The sequence below is a fragment of the Achroia grisella genome, unplaced genomic scaffold (assembly GCF_030625045.1).
Source record: "Achroia grisella isolate CSIRO2021 unplaced genomic scaffold, CSIRO_AGI_Agris_v1 utg1360, whole genome shotgun sequence".
NCBI lineage: Eukaryota > Metazoa > Arthropoda > Insecta > Lepidoptera > Pyralidae > Achroia > Achroia grisella.
In genome coordinates this window covers 2,670,536-2,692,318 of record NW_026712626.1, presented here as the reverse complement: position 1 = coordinate 2,692,318, position 21,783 = coordinate 2,670,536, and the positions used below count along the sequence as shown (strand labels likewise).

The following is a 21,783-nucleotide window of genomic DNA, read 5'->3' as shown; positions in this document are numbered from 1 at the left end:
TTTACAAAAGAGTATCTTGTAATCCGACAAATTACAGATCCAGTGATAAGATTCTATGTTATATATGTATGTATGTATATGCACTCTGAAGTATATTGTCAAAGTAATATTCAATAACAAATAATAGACAATGTCGGATTACAGGGGGGCCGGATTACCGCGGGTCCACTGTATATAAAATTCTCATGTCACAGTTTTCGTTCCCATGCTCCTCCGAAACGGCTTGACCGATTCTCATGAAATTTTGTGAGCGTATTGAGTAGGTCTGCCAGCCAACATCTATATTTCAGTCAGGGGTAGTCCACCCCTAATTTTTTTTTTATTTTAAGGCAAAAGAAACGTTTTCCTGGACAGATAGTATGTATATAATAGAGACGTCAGTAGGAAGGCAGCATGCGTGTATTCAACACTGACAGTCTGTCACACGACATCGCATGGCTCTCATCATTGTCTCCATACATACATCGTACATTATACTGCTTATATATACTATTATGCTATATTACACATCCTTTGTGATGGTATTTCAAATAATTACATGGACATTGCAGCAGCATATGTAATTCAAAATCTAATGTATCTACAATCATGTAGGTCTATTACAGACTATTATGATACGTCAAATTTACCGTTTTAGTTCGGAGTGCTATCGAGCTAAAAACAACTGACAAGAATCACAACTCTTGAACTTGTACTCAAATGAACTTGTACTATACATGATTATAATAAATATAGATCAATGTATAAATTAAATCTGAAGAACTGACAAGAAAGTCCGCTCTATTCTTTTCCAATGAGCTTGTACATGATTATAATAAATATAGATTTATGTAAATTCAAAGTAATGATTGTAGTGACCACCAGCTAATGCTATTTTAATGTTTGTTGCGGAAATATATTTAATCAGTAGCCGTAAATGAGTAAATATAATATATATTTTTAACGCGGAAATTTACTAGTGTATATAGATAGGTGGATGTTTGGTACTTTATAACGCAAAAACTACGAAGCAGATTTTAATGGAACTTTACAGTAACATAACTTATACATCAAGAAACGTAGGTCATATTTTTCACTATATAATAAACATGTATCATACCTGATTGGTCGGCGAGAGGCGGCTGTTGTCGTTGTTGTGCGGTGAACTGCGACCTTCGCCGGTGCCTTCCAGCAACTCAAAAGTCACCTTACACTCGTCGCCGCCGTACTGCAAACAACATAAACGTAAATAACAAATCCTCAAGACTACAATCATATATGAGATATAACCCTCAACGTTGGTACAATAATCTCGTTGTTTAAAATCAATCTTATATATGTTATATTGTTGCAATTCTACAACAATATAACATGGGTAATACTATTTCATTGATAATACAAATTTTAATCTCTTATTGTGCGAGCAGGTTAAAGACTTCGCGCGCTGCGGGGACCCTAGGACCCTAGTACAGCACGTAGTGTTTATTCTAACAACCTCCAAAACACCTGAAAAGAACACATATACTGGAATCGAGTAAAGAGCACTCCATTTTTTTAAATGTAACGCAAGTGGGTCTCATTATAAAAAGTAATGTACTTAACTGACTGTCGACTTGTACCGTCATCTACCATCCAATTCAAATGTAATTCTGTCACTGTTTGCGGATATACTATTGCAGGTAGCCGGCTGTAGGACGGTACATTGACCCCGCAGGTGTCCGGCTGTGGACGGTGTACTGACCACTCTCACTATGAAGGCTGCGTGTGGCCCGCAGGTGTCCGGCTGTGGACGGTGTACTGACCACTCTCACTATGAAGGCTGCGTGTGGCCGCAGGTGTCCGGCTGTGGAGGTGTACTGACCACTCTCACTATGAAGGCTGCGTGTGCCCGCAGGTGTCCGGCTGTGGAGGTGTACTGACCACTCTCACTATGAAGGCTGCGTGTGGCCGCAGGTGTCCGGCTGTGGAGGTGTACTGACCACTCTCACTATGAAGGCTGCGTGTGGCCGCAGGTGTCCGGCTGTGGAGGTGTACTGACCACTCTCACTATGAAGGCTGCGTGTGGCCGCAGGTGTCCGGCTGTGGAGGTGTACTGACCACTCTCACTATGAAGGCTGCGTGTGGCCGCAGGTGTCCGGCTGTGGAGGTGTACTGACCACTCTCACTATGAAGGCTGCGTGTGGCCGCAGGTGTCCGGCTGTGGAGGTGTACTGACCACTCTCACTATGAAGGCTGCGTGTGGCCCGCAGGTGTCCGGCTGTGGACGGTGTACTGACCACTCTCACTATGAAGGCTGCGTGTGGCCGCAGGTGTCCGGCTGTGGAGGTGTACTGACCACTCTCACTATGAAGGCTGCGTGTGCCCGCAGGTGTCCGGCTGTGGAGGTGTACTGACCACTCTCACTATGAAGGCTGCGTGTGGCCGCAGGTGTCCGGCTGTGGAGGTGTACTGACCACTCTCACTATGAAGGCTGCGTGTGGCCCGCAGGTGTCCGGCTGTGGACGGTGTACTGACCACTCTCACTATGAAGGCTGCGTGTGGCCGCAGGTGTCCGGCTGTGGAGGTGTACTGACCACTCTCACTATGAAGGCTGCGTGTGCTCCCCGGAGGTAGCCTGCAGCTCGCCGCATGTACCCGGCACTGGCTCCTCTCATTCCTCCGCGCGCACACAGCTCTGCGGCCCGCACCGACCACGGCTCAGACGCGCACTGCTGCAACTGACGGACGATACACACATACACTTATATATATGTTATTTATATTGGCAAACTGGCGATTCGCGAGGGTGCGATGTACACACTATAGATATAAGGGTCAAAAGAATTATTAATAAAATGGACTGATAGACGCATCGGTATAAAAATACCATGCGGGTCCCCCGTAAAATCTATCGTAATAAATTCTTGAGTATAGTTATATATTTTTTTTATTTTACCACTCATTCGGAACGCTGAACCATTACAAAAAGAACTGCTTGTCTTTTGAATAAATGTTATTTTAAATAAATAAATACACAATAACAAGTGAAAGGTGTAGCATTAATCAAGATAGAAGCCGCTACACACTCATTCTTAGTGCAATCAGATATAATCGTCAGCGCTATGAATTCTAAGTATTTTCTACAAAAACATTATTATCATTTATAAACTCTTTAGTTTTGTAATAATCTTTTTTAAAGCAGTACTGATAGTTTCAAAAAATCATTCAAATAATTTTTATAGGATAATAATCATGTTATGAGACGTCAGTAGGAAGGCAGCATGCGTGTGTTCAACACTGACAGTCTGTCACACGACATCGCATGGCTCTCATCATTGTCTCCATACATATACAATTTATAAACATTTCTAGCTAAAAAGTAACATATAATCATGTTTATCTCAAACAATAACATTAATAATCAAACATACGGCCAGCCTAATGGTTTCTGATAATCGCAGTTGAACACTTGTTATAGTATGTTTGTCTAAGACGTTTGTAATATAAAATAAAAAGAAATGTTCAAAGTGTCTTATCATCTTAGATTATCTCTACAGTTGCAACTTTTATTAACCAAGTATTACTAAACCAAGTGTTCATCTGGCTGGCCGTATGCCACTTCTATTACGTACTAACCTGTCTGACGGCTATGGAGACGAGTTTGTCGAGCGTGTACGCCGGGTAAGCTTTGATGCCCAGCATCTCCCTGGCAGCGTCCTCATATGCCGCGGAGTCAATGTTCCCGTCGAGGACTCCCTTCACCAGCTCCAGCAGAGCGTTGTAATATTCTGATGGTGATGACGCATCAGCTGGCAGATCTGGAGAGAGGAGAATAAAGTTACAGATGCTGATTTATGTTTTTACTAGCAGATTCACGCAGTTTTGTCTACATCACACTTGATATTTATTATTATACTAGTAGACCGGGCCAAGAGTCGGCCGGGTCTAAACATTTTATTACAAATTGAGTGCAAAAATATGTGAAAACTAGTTAAAATATCATTTGGACGCTGGCTCGTGTTAAGGAGTCCAGGAAACTGTATCAGGAGCATACGGGTACGACACAGATGGTTCTATATTTCATATGTTCCCTAACAATGTTAGTCATTGTTAGGGAACATATGAAATTTCAATGTATATAACTCAAAAATCATTTATATGTATATAACTCAAAGGTGACTGACATAGTGATCTATAAACGCACAGCCCAAAAAACCACTGGACGGATCGGTATGAAATTTGGCATGCAGGTAGATGTTATGACGTAGGCATCCGCTAAGAAAGGATTTTGATTAATTCTACCTCCAAGGGTATAAAATAGGGGATGAAAGTTTATATGAAACTTTGTCAAACCTTTTTTAAACCGATCGGGCTGAGATTTCGCATGCATAAATCTACTATGACGTAGACATCGCCTAAGAAAGGATTTTGATAAATTCCACCCCTAAGGGTATAAATAGCTAGTGATATATATATATATATATATATATATATATATATGTAAGTGTCACTGACTGTTGGGCTTGAGGCGGAGCGCGTGTGCGACGGCCGGGCGCGCGGCGCGTCCGTCGGCGGCGTGCTGGCGGGCCAGCAGCGCGGCGGTGTGATATATATATATATGTAAGTGTCACTGACTGTTGGGCTTGAGGCGGAGCGCGTGTGCGACGGCCGGGCGCGCGGCGCGTCCGTCGGCGGCGTGCTGGCGGGCCAGCAGCGCGGCGGTGTGATATATATATATATGTAAGTGTCACTGACTGTTGGGCTTGAGGCGGAGCGCGTGTGCGACGGCCGGGCGCGCGGCGCGTCCGTCGGCGGCGTGCTGGCGGGCCAGCAGCGCGGCGGTGTGATATATATATATATGTAAGTGTCACTGACTGTTGGGCTTGAGGCGGAGCGCGTGTGCGACGGCCGGGCGCGCGGCGCGTCCGTCGGCGGCGTGCTGGCGGGCCAGCAGCGCGGCGGTGTGATATATATATATATGTAAGTGTCACTGACTGTTGGGCTTGAGGCGGAGCGCGTGTGCGACGGCCGGGCGCGCGGCGCGTCCGTCGGCGGCGTGCTGGCGGGCCAGCAGCGCGGCGGTGTGATATATATATATATGTAAGTGTCACTGACTGTTGGGCTTGAGGCGGAGCGCGTGTGCGACGGCCGGGCGCGCGGCGCGTCCGTCGGCGGCGTGCTGGCGGGCCAGCAGCGCGGCGGTGTGATATATATATATATGTAAGTGTCACTGACTGTTGGGCTTGAGGCGGAGCGCGTGTGCGACGGCCGGGCGCGCGGCGCGTCCGTCGGCGGCGTGCTGGCGGGCCAGCAGCGCGGCGGTGTGATATATATATATATGTAAGTGTCACTGACTGTTGGGCTTGAGGCGGAGCGCGTGTGCGACGGCCGGGCGCGCGGCGCGTCCGTCGGCGGCGTGCTGGCGGGCCAGCAGCGCGGCGGTGTGATATATATATATATGTAAGTGTCACTGACTGTTGGGCTTGAGGCGGAGCGCGTGTGCGACGGCCGGGCGCGCGGCGCGTCCGTCGGCGGCGTGCTGGCGGGCCAGCAGCGCGGCGGTGTGATATATATATATATGTAAGTGTCACTGACTGTTGGGCTTGAGGCGGAGCGCGTGTGCGACGGCCGGGCGCGCGGCGCGTCCGTCGGCGGCGTGCTGGCGGGCCAGCAGCGCGGCGGTGTGATATATATATATATGTAAGTGTCACTGACTGTTGGGCTTGAGGCGGAGCGCGTGTGCGACGGCCGGGCGCGCGGCGCGTCCGTCGGCGGCGTGCTGGCGGGCCAGCAGCGCGGCGGTGTGATATATATATATATGTAAGTGTCACTGACTGTTGGGCTTGAGGCGGAGCGCGTGTGCGACGGCCGGGCGCGCGGCGCGTCCGTCGGCGGCGTGCTGGCGGGCCAGCAGCGCGGCGGTGTGATATATATATATATGTAAGTGTCACTGACTGTTGGGCTTGAGGCGGAGCGCGTGTGCGACGGCCGGGCGCGCGGCGCGTCCGTCGGCGGCGTGCTGGCGGGCCAGCAGCGCGGCGGTGTGATATATATATATATGTAAGTGTCACTGACTGTTGGGCTTGAGGCGGAGCGCGTGTGCGACGGCCGGGCGCGCGGCGCGTCCGTCGGCGGCGTGCTGGCGGGCCAGCAGCGCGGCGGTGTGATATATATATATATGTAAGTGTCACTGACTGTTGGGCTTGAGGCGGAGCGCGTGTGCGACGGCCGGGCGCGCGGCGCGTCCGTCGGCGGCGTGCTGGCGGGCCAGCAGCGCGGCGGCCCGCCTCGCGCCCGCCAGCCGCTGGCACACGGCCGCGTGCAGCCTCAGGAACAGGTACCACGGCGCCGTGCACACGAACCGGGCCTCCTGCCGCACACACACAACGTTCATCACATTACTCACCGATATCCCTCCGCGGATTATCTGTTATTTGACGACCTCGGTGAGTCTAGCGGTCTAGCACGCCGCTCTACGTCCGACGGTCGCGGATTCGATTCCTCGCATGGCACAAATATTAGTATTCATGAGTATGATTGTTTGTATCGGTCTAGATGTTTTCTATATTTTATTTTTATATGCCACTTAGATGGCAAACAAGCACGGCCCATCTGATGATAAACGGTTACCGTAGCCTATGGACGCCTGAAACACCATGGGTGTCACATACTCGTTGCCGACCCTTAAGAAACCTTAATATACCCTTCTTGAAAACCCCATGCTGTAGTCTCTCGAAAAAACCTCGGCAGGTATTTCATTCCACAATCTAAGTGTACGCGAGAGAAAGCTCCTCTGAAACCGCACTGTCCGAAACCACTTAGGTTCCAGCGTGTGGGGATGAATTCCCTGTCGATGGCGAGCGGTACGATGATAAAAGGTAGCCATAGACATCATATCAAACAATTCATCAGAACACAGTCCGTTGTATAATCGGTAGAACACACAAAGCGATGCGAAGTCTCGCCTCAAGCTAAGTGGTTCGATACCGTTAGAGAGATTGGGATCATCGACAATTCTCATAGCACGTCTTTGAACCGAGTCAAAAGGACCGAGCTGGTATCCAGGTGCTCCTGCCCAAAGATGAGAGCAGTACTCCATGTGCGGCCGAACTTGCGACTTATACAATAGAACTCTCTGGTTCGCAGTGAAGTACCGCTTCGCTCTATTCAGCACACCGAGCTTTTTGGACGCCAGCTTGACCTTTTCTTCGAGGTGACTACGGAACTCAACTGTGCTAGACATGTCGACACCGAGAATCCCAATGCTCTTAGAGATGGTAATGGACTGGACTGGTGTTCTGGAATTGCGGAGCCACAGCAAAAGGGGTTTTCTTAGCGGTGAACGCGCAGACTTGTGTCCTGGTAGGGTTGAATTGAACTAAGTTCAATCGCCCCCAATCGACTCTCGATTTCAGACACAAGATGTTCGTGGTTTGACTCCACAACGGAAAGAGGAATGTTCGCGCGGCCCGTGTAAGACGCGTCCCCAGTACTGTCATCCGCATAGCAATGAATGTCAACCGTAGTTAACAAATCATTAATATGCAGCAAAAACAGTGTCGGGGAGAGAACAGAGCCTTGCGGGACGCCAGCGTTAATGTCCATGCTATCGGAGCAAACCGTCGACCACGGTTTTGATGCATCTGCCAGACAAAAAACTAGCGACCCATTTGCATAATCCCTCTGGTATTCCGTATGAGGGCAATTTCGATAGAAGACCTTGATGCCAAACTCGATCGAATGCCTTCGCCATATCAAGGCTGACTGCCAACGCCCTTGCTCTCGATGGCAAGAGCCCAGCGGTGTGTGAGATACACTAAAAGATCACCAGTTGAGCGATTATGGCGAAAGCCATAGGAGCTGTGTATTAATTACACGCTCCATCACCTTGGAGAGCAAAGATGCGATAGCGATAGGCCTGTAGTTCGATGGGTTTGACCTGTCGCCCTTTTTTGGCACAGGGTGCACAAGGGTGGTCTTCCATGACGACGGAAATTACCCAGAGGAGTATGAAAGCGCGAAGAGGCGCGTGAGTACGGGACACAACTCAGGAGCACACTTCTTTAGCACCAAAGCCGGTATGCCGTCTGGCCCGTTCGACTTGTTGACGTCGAGAGACAGCAACTCTCGCCGGACACTCCGTTGTGTTACGGATATTTCCGGCATAGAGTTACCACACCATGGGATGGTAGTAGGTATAGTGTCCCCAGCGTCGAAAAGTAAAGTCGAATTTGAGGCAAAAAGAGCGCATAACAAATCGGCCTTCTCTGCACTATGTGCCAAGTTATCATTCGGCTTCCGTAGTGGTGGTAAGGACGACTGACTAAAGTTACCTTCGGCAGCCTTAGCTAGGGACCAAAAGGCTCGACTTCCAGAAGGATGACGGGCTAGTCGCTCCCCAATTTGGCTCTAGGAATTACTCTCTTACTAAACCTGGACGCAGCATTTAAATTCCGTCTCGCATCAGATACGCCAACATCCCTGTTGGAACGAGCCGTGGTCCAAGCCTGATAAGCAGTTTCTTTAGCCTGTCTGGCTTCTCTGCATGACCTATTAAACCACGGTCGTTTTTCGCCCCTGAAGCAACTAGCAGATTTGGAATGAAACATTCCATACCCGCAAGTATGACTTCAGTAACGGCGGCTGTACAGGTATCGACGTCTTCTGATGCAAAGCAGGGCTGCTACCATGGGTACGACGCGTAAAATTCTCGCAATCTGTCCCAATCTGCCGACTTATAATGCCACATGCGACGTCGACCAGGTGTTCGGTGTGTGGCAGGTTGTGTGCACTGTACTTGGGATCGAATAAGACAGTGATCCGAAGGACCAAGAGGCGCTTCCACGGTGACTGAATATTCGTCCGAACCTGTAGTCAGCAGAAGGTCCAGTAAGAAGCTCGTATGGGTCTCGATAGCTGGTATTCTCGTTGGAGAATGAACTCAGTTATGAGAATCCATAGGCCAGGGCAAACTCGTGAGCAGTTCTCCCCGCATGGTCAGTGATTCGAGAACGGAGCCACTCGGTGTGATGGGCATTAAAGTCTCCAAGTATCACTAAATTCGCGGAGGAATATTGCTCAAGAACTTTAACAGACGTGATTTGAGGTGCTCAAACAGACGAGTCGTGTCCTCGTCACCGCTATGAGACCTGTATAGGCACGCGTAGATACCGGTGTACTCACCCTGATCTACGCGTACCCATAGTATATGACAGGTCTTTTTTTTCTAGGCCAAGAAGGCGGCGACAGCAAATATCCTCCCGGACATACAAAAAACATACCCCCTCATAAGCTCGACGCACAAATTTGTGCTCAAGTGTATACCCGGAATACGTAAGGTACGAAGTATCAGCCGGACAGGATATCTGTGTCTCCGTAAGGAACAGAAGGGTCGGCTTGCCGGTCTCGAGATGATGGTGGACCGCATTGATGTTTCCGTGTAATTTTTATAAATTATATATTTTTTGCAAGACATTTGGGACATCATCTGCACGGATGGTAAGCATCAATATTTATACACGATCTATGCGCTCTTGTATTTTAATGCTCTATTTGAATTACCTACCTCTATATTACTTGTAATTGATATATTAAAAACTGTATCCATAAAAAAAAATATAAAGACGTTATTTTTTATTCTTCGTAACTACATACAACCCTATAATTCTTGGTATATTTTCAACATCCTTACACTTACAACCAACATTGTCAGCAAGTAAAATAGACTACCCCGAGCGAAGAACGCCGCGGTGTACAACTAGTAAACAACTTACATTAGACGGATGATCTCTGTAATCGTCCTCGTCCTGTTCCATTTTGATGTCCAACTTCACCGAGTCCTCGTTGCTGCTGTTCCGTTTCACACTATTCGGCGCGTTGGTGTCTGTAAACAAAAACATATTTTTTTAGTGTTCAAAATCTACCCTGTAACATCGTAAGCACAGATTATTATATTAGAGTCCGTTAGTTTGTGTTCCCGCGTCTTTCCTTCCCCTCCCTTACCTAGTACTGAACCGACTGTACGGCGGCCATGACGCGCGCGCATTGTGTTGTGAATTAAAATAAATTAGAACTGTGAAACCTACTGTGAAACTGGAAAGCTAGCGAAGATACCTTCGAGACCCTGAAGCCCAAGAAATCCGCAGAACCATACAGGTACGAAACTGACGCTTCCACTCATTTTTCACTATATATATACATAGTACTTTTCCTAACATTTTGGTAGCAGAGTAGTTTCCCAAACATTTAGGATATTGATTTATCCATTACTAGCTACTCACCCCGGCTTCGCACGGGTGTACATGTATTATACATACAAACCTTCCTCTTGAATCACTTTATCTATTAAAAAATCCGCTTCAAAATCCGTTGCGTAGTTTTAAAGATTTAAGCATACATAGAGATGGACAGACAGCGACTTTATTTTATACTATGTAATGATACTTAAACGACTGCTGCTTTTTTATAAACTGGTTAGCTACTGGCGCGACTTCGTCTGCATCACACTTATCATTATATATCGCCCAATTTACATAATATCCTTTAAAATTATAGCCTATATGTTATTCTGTAAAATCTAAATCCGTTCAGTAGTTTTTGCGTGAAAGAGTAACAATCATCCATCCATATTCACGAACTTTCGCATTTATAATATTAGTAAGATGGGTTTGCGTTTGATTGCTAGCAATGTATCATGTCAGGTTGACCTCCACGCGGTTCCGCTAGAAACCATTGTGATAAATTCCTCGTGAATTTGTCACGTTGGGCTAACTGACCTGACCTCATGCTAATCTTATCAAGAATAACTTTTATTTCAGAAAATTTAAAGTACAGTGGGGAGTAGAGTATTGTTTGTAATGTGGACTAATAACCCCATTGTTAGCAATGTACCATGTCAGATTGCCCTCCACGCTGTTCCTACTGGACACCATCGAAAACCGTGAAAAATTCCTGGTGAATTTGTTATGACGGCCTAACTAACCTGACCTCATGCTCATCTTATCACCTTCCAATAGTGCCCCATCAGCAGCCGTTTCTCTGAACGGCATCAAGTCATTTGATATACATTAAACCTTGCCTTGGGGTGATCCCATTGCGAACAATGTACCATGTCAGGTGGACCTCCACACGGTTCTTAAAAACCATTGTGATAAATTCCTGGTAAAATCACGATGGGCTAACTGATGACTTTGTCACGATGGTCTAACAGACCTGACCTCATGCTCATCTTATCACCTTCCAATGGTGCACCACCAGCAGCCGTTACTCTGAACAACATTAAAAATCATTTGATACATATAAAACCTTACCTTTACTGTCTGTATTATTGTTATTCTTAGGTTTGTTCTCCTTATCATTCTTGTTGTTCCTGCTACTCTTATCCGATGCGTTGTCTGACTCCGACGACTGCTGGGAACAAGGTTCGATTCTTGTAATTACATATATACAAAACTAGCAGACCAGCGCCATCTACCATACAGTTCTTGAAGGTTTCAACACCGTATCGGTTCAGAAATTCCACAATGCCGTTGAGCATGGCAAATATTGTTGTAAATATATGTCGTAAAAAATATATATATCATTGGATAAACATTTTAACAATAGAACACAACAACATATCGTTGTTGTGTTCTATTTAAATATAAACTTTACATGTATACAAAAAATTGTTAATAAACATTAATAAGGAGTACAGTAACATAACATTATTTAAACAAAAAAAAGAAATTTTGTTTCATCTCTCTAGATATTCATAATTTCGCCTAGGAAACAAAAAATTCTGACTCCAAAAAACAGAAGCTTCTCACAATTAAACAATTCATTTAATGCATTACCTCACTACTTTTTATGTAACTGAACCTATTTTAATTATTTTCTTATACACTCTAATTTTTATTGTACATTTCAGTGTGCCCATGTTCATGTATGTATACAAAGATAAAGTGTATATTTATCTCACCTCTTGCTTTTCATTTTTCACGTTAGATACGCCCTTCTCGTCCTGTGGCGCCTGATCACCGGACGGACTATCTGGGCTCCCTGGCTCGTCCTTGTCTTCTGGACACAAACAAACGCTGTTTTAGTATATTTATATAGATATATATTAAAAAAAGTACGTACAATTATAAAGTTATAATGTTACTAGCTGTCCCGGCAAACGTTGTTTTGCCTTAAAATAAAAAAAAAATAGGGTTGGACTACCCCTAACATTTAGGGGGATGAAAAATAGATGTCGGCCGATTCCCAGACCTACTCAATATGCTCACAAAATTTCATGTGAATCGGTCAAGCCGTTTCGGAAGAGTATGGGAACGAAAACTGTGACACGAGAATTTTATATATAAGATATACTAGCCATTCCCGCGGGTTCATCTGCGTGAAATTTGTAGCCTATGTTACTCTGATATAAGCTATATTATGGTAAAAAGGTATTTACCTCTCTCGACGTTTCGACTAGGTTGCACTGGCCGTGGTCACAAGTGGTCAGAGACAGTCAGCTGTGACCACGGCTAGTGCAACGTCGAGAGGTAAATACCTTTATTTGCCATAAAATTATTCGTGTTAAGACCCGGTTAATAATTCAAATAATGTATATTAAACACGAAAGTTTAAACTTTCGTGTTTATTAACTATATTATGGTAGTTTCATTCAAATCCATTCAGTAGTTTTTGCATGGAAGATTAACATATTTCTATCCATCTATACTCACAAACTTCCGCGTTAATAATCTTAGTAAGATTCACCGACTATTACAGAATATTCTATTAATTTCTCTGTATTATAGTGTAGTGATGTAGTGTGTGAGGCGATAGAGACGTCAGTAGGAAGGCAGCATGCGTGTGTTCAACACTGACAGTCTGTCACACGACATCGCATGGCTCTCATCATTATCTCCATTTGTACAAATAAAATTAAACCGTATGTAATAGCACCGTAAGATTGTAACCTGTTATTCTATAATCCGTTTTGCGTGATTGTAACCTATCGATAAATAGTAAACTATTCAAAATGATCTGATGTCATGAAATTTAAAACCCGTCTCTTAAACTTACATTAGAATATAAAAATGTCGATTCAAAACTTCAAACCACATTGATATATCCCTGTGGCCTTACCTTCATCTCTCTCATCATCAGACAGCGGTTGCCTGGGGTGCGAGAACAGGTCTGGCAGGAACCTCCTCAGCAACTGCTTGATGCGTCGCTTCTCCGCCTTCTGGATCGCCGTCTGCCGCCTGGCGTGATGGATCAGCAGCTCTGCTGTATCCCGTACTATTTTTATTGCTGTGGAAATCATTGTTATCATGTAGAGAAATGTATACAATATTACATTCAATATCATAAATAAACATTTCTTTCCTAATTTCCAATAAAGATATATTTTTATATTTGTTACCTCTGAATCATCATTACATAGTATAAAACAAAGTCGCTGTCGCTGTCTGTCCGTCCCTATGTACGCTTAAATGTTGAAAACTACGCAACGGATTTGGAAGCGATTTTTTTTAAATAGATAGTGATTCTAGAGGAAGGTTTATATATAATACATGTACACCCGGGCGAAGCCGGGGCGAGTAACTAGTATAATATAATAGAGACGTCAGTAGGAAGGCAGCATGCGTGTATTCAACACTGACAGTCTGTCACACGACATCGCATGGCTCTCATCATTGTCTCCGTTTGTACGATTAAAATTAAACCTTATGTAATATCACCGTAAGATTGTAAACTCTATTATATTATAATCCATTTCGCGAGATTGTAACCTATCGATAAATTGTTAACTGTTCAAAATAATCTGACGTCATAAAATTTACGACCCCCCTTCTCTCAACATTTTTGTTCTTTATGGGGTTAGTACTAATTAATGAATAAATAAAAATAACCAAATTCAATTAAACTTAGTAGTAACTTTAATGGAACTGGACGTAAGGAACAAAAACAAAAAAAATGCATAATTGACAAAAATGTCCTACAAAATAAATCATTATTTAATTTAAATTTGTTTATGGTATAATAAGTTAGAATTAAGATTAAAATTTTATATTTGGACAGTTTATCAACCAAGATAGTTTACAATCTTGCTCCAAAAGTCAGTTCACCAATGCACATACATATTTCTACTATCCCATTGTGAATCTTACCTTCTTGCCGGCTCTGCATATTGTAGTCCACCTCTAGATGAGGACCAGGCCTCCTGGCTGCGTACGCGCTTTCCACCTCGTTGAACAAAGACTTGGAGCGCATGGCCTTCAGATCGTTCTGCTTGAAATTGATACCCTGGTGATCTAACGACTTCAGGTAGTACTTCTCGTTTTGCTCACGCCATTGTTTGTTGAAGCCCTGTGAAAATAATTGTATCACTATTAATAATAAACCTTCACTTGTATCTGAACCTACACTAGCAGGCTCCTACCATATTTATCTGAGCACCACGAGGGGTTATGGTGAGAGTTGATGTATGTTGGCAAGAGATACCTTCTTCAGTTCAGAGGTGCATTTTGACAATAATGTAATTGCATATACTGGTGATCACTACACTCTAATTGAATTTTCGAGTTTCTTGACAGTTCTTAGCTCGAAAACACTCCTAACTGACGATACATTTAATATAAAGATTTTGTAATAGATTTACATGAATAAAGATAGTTTTATGTGATTAATTTGTATACAATAGTAAACATAAACAATCATGACAAAAATTCAAAACAGTGTTTAACCCATTTCTGTCTCTTGTATTCATTCTATTTCTTTACTAAAATTTATCATAACCGATTCAAAAGTTTCGATGCGAAAACGTAACAAAGACTCTTTAACATTTGTAATATTATTCAGTATAAACGTAGTTTTACCTTCTGCGCTTCTCTCCACTCTTCTTCCTTGGCCTTCAGCCGTCTCAGGACGACCGGCACGGCCACTACTGGATTCTTCTTGAGTCCAGCGATGATGTCCACCGCCTGTCGAAGTAATAGGTTACAAGTTTGGACTGGAGTTTGGTTATTAATAAACAGGGTTCGTTAGTTCAGATTTTAATTCACATTAATTAAATCCTTATATATTTGGAATATCAAAAAGCTGACAATCCATCTGATGGCATGTGGCAACCGTCGCCAATATACATGAATTGGGGATGGGAATTGATAGTAATGGAGACTTGGACCCCATTCCTAACCCATTAAGGTCAACCTAACATGGTAACGTACCATGTTAGGTTGACCTCAACGAGTTCGTCTCACCAAGAAAGGACCGATTTTGATGAGATTTTTTCGTCATTTGAATAGCTACTACGGTACATTACCATGTTAGGTTGACCTCAACGAGTTCGTCTCACCAAGAAAGGACCGATTTTGATGAGATTTTTTCGTCATTTGAATAGCTACTAACGCTACAACTAATGAACTGTTCAGGTGATTGAAGACTATTTTCTCAACTCATTTTCTAGTCCATATCATTTCATTAATTATTTGTTATTTCTTATACATTTATACATATACCTATAACTACAGATAATACATATATATATTATACAAAATACACCCAGACCGATACAAATATAAATATATGAATACAAATTTGTATTGTACGGGAACTGAACCTGCCATCATTGTCAGTTTTACAGGAAGGCATTACATTATCAAACACATGTACTAATACTGTAAAGAGTTAAGATTTTATTTATGTTTGTTTGTTACGGTCCATTGTAATGGTGAAAGCGTGGGCACAGCTAGTTTTAAATAACTTTCACCTAGAGATGAATGCATATACACATAAAATAGTATCTGTTCTTTACTATTCAGTGTTAATGAGGGTATTATATCATATATTTGGTAATGTAACACCCCACAATCAGCTATTAAAGCTTCATATATAATATATAAATATAACGCAAAGTATATAAAGCTAAATATAAAAATAAAACATATATAAATAAAATTAAAAGTATATAAAATCGAGCCTCAAAGACGTTGCATGCTATATATTTCTATGTTCTACTTGTGCTTTCGGTTTTACTAAAGGATGGGAGAGGAAAGGAAGAGAATAGTAGACATACGAGAGAAGAGATATTGCTAAAACTCTTTTTTATCTATTGGAAATGGCAAATAACTTGTCGCCGGTTCGATTCCTCGCACAAAGCAATATCTTTATAAATATTCGTGCGATGATGGCTAAATTATTACAACATTCAAAATGAATAACTTAACAGCAATTTTTTTCTTCTGTGAACGACTTTACTCAACTAGTAAATTCTTAATCACATTTCATTGGTTGTCTAAGAGAGAAACAAGATTCTCAAGAGCGAGGAGAGAGACTCCTCTCCACCATTTACAATGTCAATTCTTAACGAAATTTTATCGAATATCAGACACGAACGAGAGTTTCAAGAGTGAGGAGAGAGGAGTATAAAGAGGAGAGGGATGGAGAAGAGAGGAGGATGCGGCATGCGTAGAGTCCGGCGCGACCGTACCACCTTGTCACCGTAGATCCTGCGCAGCGCGCGCTGGTGGATGGTGGGCGAGTGACCACCGAGGCAGTCGTCCAGGCGGTACTTGGCCGCGTCCTCGGGGCTCATGCGGGAGAGCTTCTTCTGGACACCCTCGAGCACGCGGATGGTGGATGCGTTCGTCTCGATCACCACGTCCAGCTGGAAACCATGTTGGTGTTATTACATATTGCATTATTATGAAAATATTCATATTACGATATAAGTGTATATCGTAATATATAGAATATATCAAATATTCTATATATTGCAATATAAGTGCATTATCATGGTTACAATAACACACGAGGCGGAATTACTGCGCGTAATAGAGCAGTGTGTTAAATACGAAAGTATATTTATTTTAAACTACCTGTACAAGCGACTTCGTCCGCGTGGAATTTAAATTTCTTTTTCTAAAATAACAGTAGCCAAGTTACTCTTTATTACATCAGCTACTCGACAATAAAAATACCGTAAACATTAATGTATTTGCATTACGTTTTTTTTTTAAATACAAAATATAAACAAGCTGATAATATTACCTCAAACCTCTCATCTTCACAGCGGTATATATACTCTTCGTACTGCGTCTTCCTCGACGTCACGAATGTGGAATCCTCACTCCACGTCGGGAATGACACCCATGTATCATTCAATACCTACAGAACAAAATAAAAACATTAATAATATATATACGATTGAATTATGATTTACTAGATGACCTGCGCAACGTCGTCTGCATTACACTTACATGACATTTATCAATTATTTTGTCCAATTCACAATATCGCTTATTGAATTATAGCATATGTGTTATTCTGATGCATAAGCTATATTACTGGAAAGTTTTATCAATATCTATTTAGTAATTTTTGCGTGAAAGAGTAACAAACATCCATCCATACTCACAAACATTTACGTTTATAATATTAGATTAAGATAATTTAAATATATATGTGATGATAAGATGATAATGATGATTTCATACCTCTTTGCAGAGCGCGGTGCGTCCAGAGCAGCGCCGGGCGGCTGCATCTCTCGGTAGTGCGCAGTACGAGGTGCCTAGACGCTTGCACGTCGACAGATCTGTTGAGAGGAACAGTCAAACATAACATATCACATATATAAATAAAATAGAGAGTTAAACAAAAATAGATGTCAAGACATATAGAAGTCCGTTTCAGGGCCATTCTTATTTTATTTATGTCGAATGTCCATGTAAGTAAGTACTTTTTAAACAAACACTCAATAAAACAAAAGCTAATATTATTTAGATTCATGAATTATTCCACTATTTTACTATATTACTTCAGCATTGTTAGAAAATATAGCCTCACTTCCATCCTTAAATTATAATCTACCTCAAAATATAGTATGTCAAGCGTCATTAATATTCATAAAGCCATGACAAGGTAACAAACAGACATATTTACTTTCCAGTTTAAGATACTAAATAGGTATGGCTGTTTTACAACATAAACTTTGTTAGTAATGTGTAGTAATTAAACCATTACAAGCAAACCGTGTTAAATTCATGGTCAATTTGCCACGATGGGATAACTGACCTGACTTGACCTCACGCTCATCTTATCATCCTCCACTGGTGCCCCGCCAGCGTATACCATTAGCGCAAGCGGGTGCACTATATAATTATCAACCATGACAAAAATAGTAGCGTATATATAACTGACCGATATCCATGGCGGCGTCTCCCTGGGGGCGGTCGTGCCGCAGCTGCGCCCCGAGCGGCCCGATGGGCTCCAGCCGCAGCTTGTCGGGGGCTCCGGGGGCTCCGGGGGCTCCGGGGGCTCCGCCCGGCGCGCCCGTCAGCGACCCACGCCCGTAGCTCAGCAGACCCGATGGGTTGCTGCCGTAACCTGCATCACAACATACAATCACCATGACAGAAAAGGGAATGGTATTGGGAAGTAAAGGCCCTATTGCTAAAAATGTACCCGTCAGATCGCCCTCCACACTATCTACCTGGAAACTACTAACTTATTTTATATAATCAAAGGGAAGGGAACTATCAGCAATGTAGATTATAAATCCGATTGCCAGCAATGTATAACATTCATGGATCTCCATGAACTATCCCATGAATGTTTCCAGGGGTAGTGTTGTGTTCCATTGTGTCAAATTTCTGGTGATATTTCCACTATGTACTAACTGATCTGACCTCATGCTCATTTAATCATTCTCAACTGGTGTCCCGCCAACGTAAACCATTAGCGCAACATATTATCTGAGAATTAATATTGAAAAAAGCTGTAGAATCCACCAATATGAACTAAATAACCTGACTTCATACTTATCCTATCATTCTTCACTAACATGGGGGGTATTTAACAAGCACCATTCCATAATCATCCCTTAAAAACCTGAATACTTAACCTATTTTTAAATAGTCCGATACTACAACATTATATACCATTCCATTATCAAAATCATAAAATAAAAAACCTAGATAATTAGACATACTAACCAACATGAATTCCAGTGTTAGTAGGTGTATGTGGAGGCGATGACAGCCCCACGAAGTCCTGGAGCCACTTCTGTAGCTCGGGGTGCCGGCGGAGGAACGGGTTCGTCACGCACAGCAGCTCCGAGGATGAGATTATCTCATTTGTGAAGAGTAGGAGGCATCTGTTATATTAGAACAATTGATTTATTATTTCTAATAGATAATTATTTTAATTTATATTTTTACAGATCCTAACTTTAAATAGTTTAACTTATATGTTTTTTCGCCGTAATTATATAAATAGGGTTATCTTAGTAAACGAATAAATAAATTCTTCCTGAATGCGTCTAGGTTTCTAGGGTCTAGGTAGTGAGATCAAGCCTGGTCAAGACATAAAACTCAAAACTATATACATAAAAAACCTAATCACTTTTAAATCTAAAATATTGATTTACTATAACATTTGAAATTCGTATATGACAACATCTTAGTAGCAGCAATAGTTCATTAACCTTCAGAGTAGAGCTATAAATTGTTCTAACTAGACAAACATACATATAAAAATTATGTGTCACGTTGTTTGTCTGCGATGGACTCCTAAACTACTGAACCGATTTCAAATTTGATTTTAACATTGTGTGTAATTTGATCCAACTTGAAAGATAGGATAGCATCTCAATTTATAGTCGCAATATTATTTGTCTATCATTAGCCACAGCAACGCGTGGCCGGGTCTGCTAGAATACACAATTTACCTGAGGAAGTTATCGTAGACACGCTGCGAGCGAAGCGCTTTCCTCGCCCGATCGAAGAAGTTGAACTCGTGCAGCGTGGCCAGCTTGGAGGCCTCCGCCAGCGACACGTCGCGACCCCCCGCCGCGCCGCCCGCGACCCCCCCGGGGCCCGGCGGGGGCCCGCCCGCCGCCGCCGCCGTCGCGGGGCCCATCACGCCGCCTGACGATATGCGACTCTTCTTGGCAGGTGGGCCGGATGCTGTTGTCGACATTCAATATGTTATAATAATTACCCTGGACAAATCACACGCGATCTAGTCCCAAGGTATAAGGGAATGGGATTGTTACTAATGTGGATTCATAACCCCATTGCTAGCGATGTACTATGTCAGGTTGAAGTCCAGGCAGTTCCCTCTGGAAGCCATCATGATAAATTAATGGTGAATTTGCCACCACGGCTTCGGGAGAAAGGGGAATGTTAGTAATGTGCGATCAACAATACATACATAAACAAGTGTAGTAATGAGTAATTAACCCGTTATTAGCATTGTACCATATCAGTTTGACCTCCATGAGGTTTCCTCTCGAAACCATCAGATTTTCCGGTGAATTTGTCACAATGGGCTACTGACCTATATCATACCAATCTTATCCTGCTCCACTGGTCCACCGCCAGCGTAAATTCTTTGCGCAGGCAGACACCATTCCATTATAAAGCATTTAAAAAATGATCTCAGGCAAGTATAGCTTGTGTTATGGGTACTAGATAATTCATTTTTTTTCTAATACATAATTAAACATGTACAAAACATACCGTAACGACTGTTACTTAGAATGGGGTAGTCAGAGGAATTGTCAAGCTGCGCAGTGTGCTACAGCCATCTCTATAATATTATAAATTTAAAGTGTCTGTCTGTTTGTCGCTTATAGAGAAACACCTGTACTCAATTGACGATTTTTATTATTAATGACATTCTTATGATAATTTGTAAATTTATTATATATCAACCATCATATCAATATTCAAATACAATGTACATTCTTCATGAATAAATAAATAAATATAAATACATGACTAAACAGCTGAACAGATCGTAATGAACTTTTATATAACGAGGACATAAGACTTTCTTCTATACATCTCAAAAAATAAACTAAAAGTGAAATTTTATATGTGACATATTGAAACATTAAATTGACACTTACGTATCTGACTGGACGATGTGAAACTGGGTGATCTCTTCAGATGATGATGCTGCGTGGGCGGTGTCACCACGTTGCTGGACACCGCACTTGTGTGCTTGGGTATCTGCTGACAATGTTAATTCCTTTAGTCATATATCAACTCCTATATTATGAACATTAGCTGTCTTGACACGTATACTCTTTAATTCAATGAATGTGCATGTAAATGTACATAAAAGTACGAGAATACTGCGCGCGCCGCTAACTCGCTTCATTCCCTTTTTATTTCATCATCATCATCATCATTTCAGCCCAGAAGACGTCCCTGCTGAACAAAGGCGAGGCCAAATCTCCACAACGATCGATCCTGCGCTGCTCGCGACCAATACTTTCCAGCGATCATGACCAAATCGTCGGTACCTTTTATAATAATTAATTAATATTGCAAAATAGAGGATATCCGACTGTAGTCAAAGACACAATTATAGAGTTATTAATAATTTACAAGTTTTAAACGTGTCTTTGGAAAATAGAATCTAAGGAACAAAAAATAAAATTTTAAATGACTTAAAACTTGCGCTATCTCGTGCGTAAGAGTGCACCCAAAATTGACAGGTTAAATTATGGTAAGTGGTGAGTTTGTCGATGGTAGACCTTACCTGCGAGAGGTGGGCATGCGGCGGTGGTGACGGCGGCTGAGCAGTCACAAACCGTTCCACTTCGCTCTCCGCACGTTGCTGTATTGACAAACCGACATTTTGTATATACATATTCTAAATAATATTTAGTATACTATGTGGTATGGTACATAATTGTAGTACAAAATTTATGTAAAAAACAATATTATTTGGTATCATTACATAGTATAAAACAAAATCGCTGTCGCTGTCTGTCCGTCCCTATATATGCTTAAATCTTAAAAACTACGCAACGAATTTTGAAGCGGTTTTTTTAATAGA

General features: G+C 42.5%; 1 protein-coding gene across 1 annotated transcript in view; it reads right to left on the bottom strand.

Moving 5' to 3' along the window:
- LOC131855308 (paired amphipathic helix protein Sin3b) overlaps positions 1 to 21,783 on the bottom strand; it is a 58,679-nt gene that overhangs the window by 4,235 nt on the left and 32,661 nt on the right. The window contains exons 12-29 of the mRNA XM_059206563.1: positions 21,484 to 21,561; positions 20,846 to 20,951; positions 19,661 to 19,898; positions 18,927 to 19,087; positions 18,133 to 18,318; positions 17,430 to 17,527; positions 16,984 to 17,100; positions 16,424 to 16,600; positions 14,811 to 14,915; positions 14,103 to 14,301; positions 13,075 to 13,242; positions 11,918 to 12,015; positions 11,268 to 11,364; positions 9,732 to 9,841; positions 6,154 to 6,328; positions 3,595 to 3,776; positions 2,553 to 2,696; positions 1,100 to 1,207 (exon numbers count right to left, since the gene is read on the bottom strand). Coding sequence (XP_059062546.1) covers positions 1,100 to 1,207; positions 2,553 to 2,696; positions 3,595 to 3,776; positions 6,154 to 6,328; positions 9,732 to 9,841; positions 11,268 to 11,364; positions 11,918 to 12,015; positions 13,075 to 13,242; positions 14,103 to 14,301; positions 14,811 to 14,915; positions 16,424 to 16,600; positions 16,984 to 17,100; positions 17,430 to 17,527; positions 18,133 to 18,318; positions 18,927 to 19,087; positions 19,661 to 19,898; positions 20,846 to 20,951; positions 21,484 to 21,561 — 2,547 coding nt within the window. The remainder of the gene's footprint in view (positions 1 to 1,099; positions 1,208 to 2,552; positions 2,697 to 3,594; positions 3,777 to 6,153; positions 6,329 to 9,731; positions 9,842 to 11,267; positions 11,365 to 11,917; positions 12,016 to 13,074; positions 13,243 to 14,102; positions 14,302 to 14,810; positions 14,916 to 16,423; positions 16,601 to 16,983; positions 17,101 to 17,429; positions 17,528 to 18,132; positions 18,319 to 18,926; positions 19,088 to 19,660; positions 19,899 to 20,845; positions 20,952 to 21,483; positions 21,562 to 21,783) is intronic.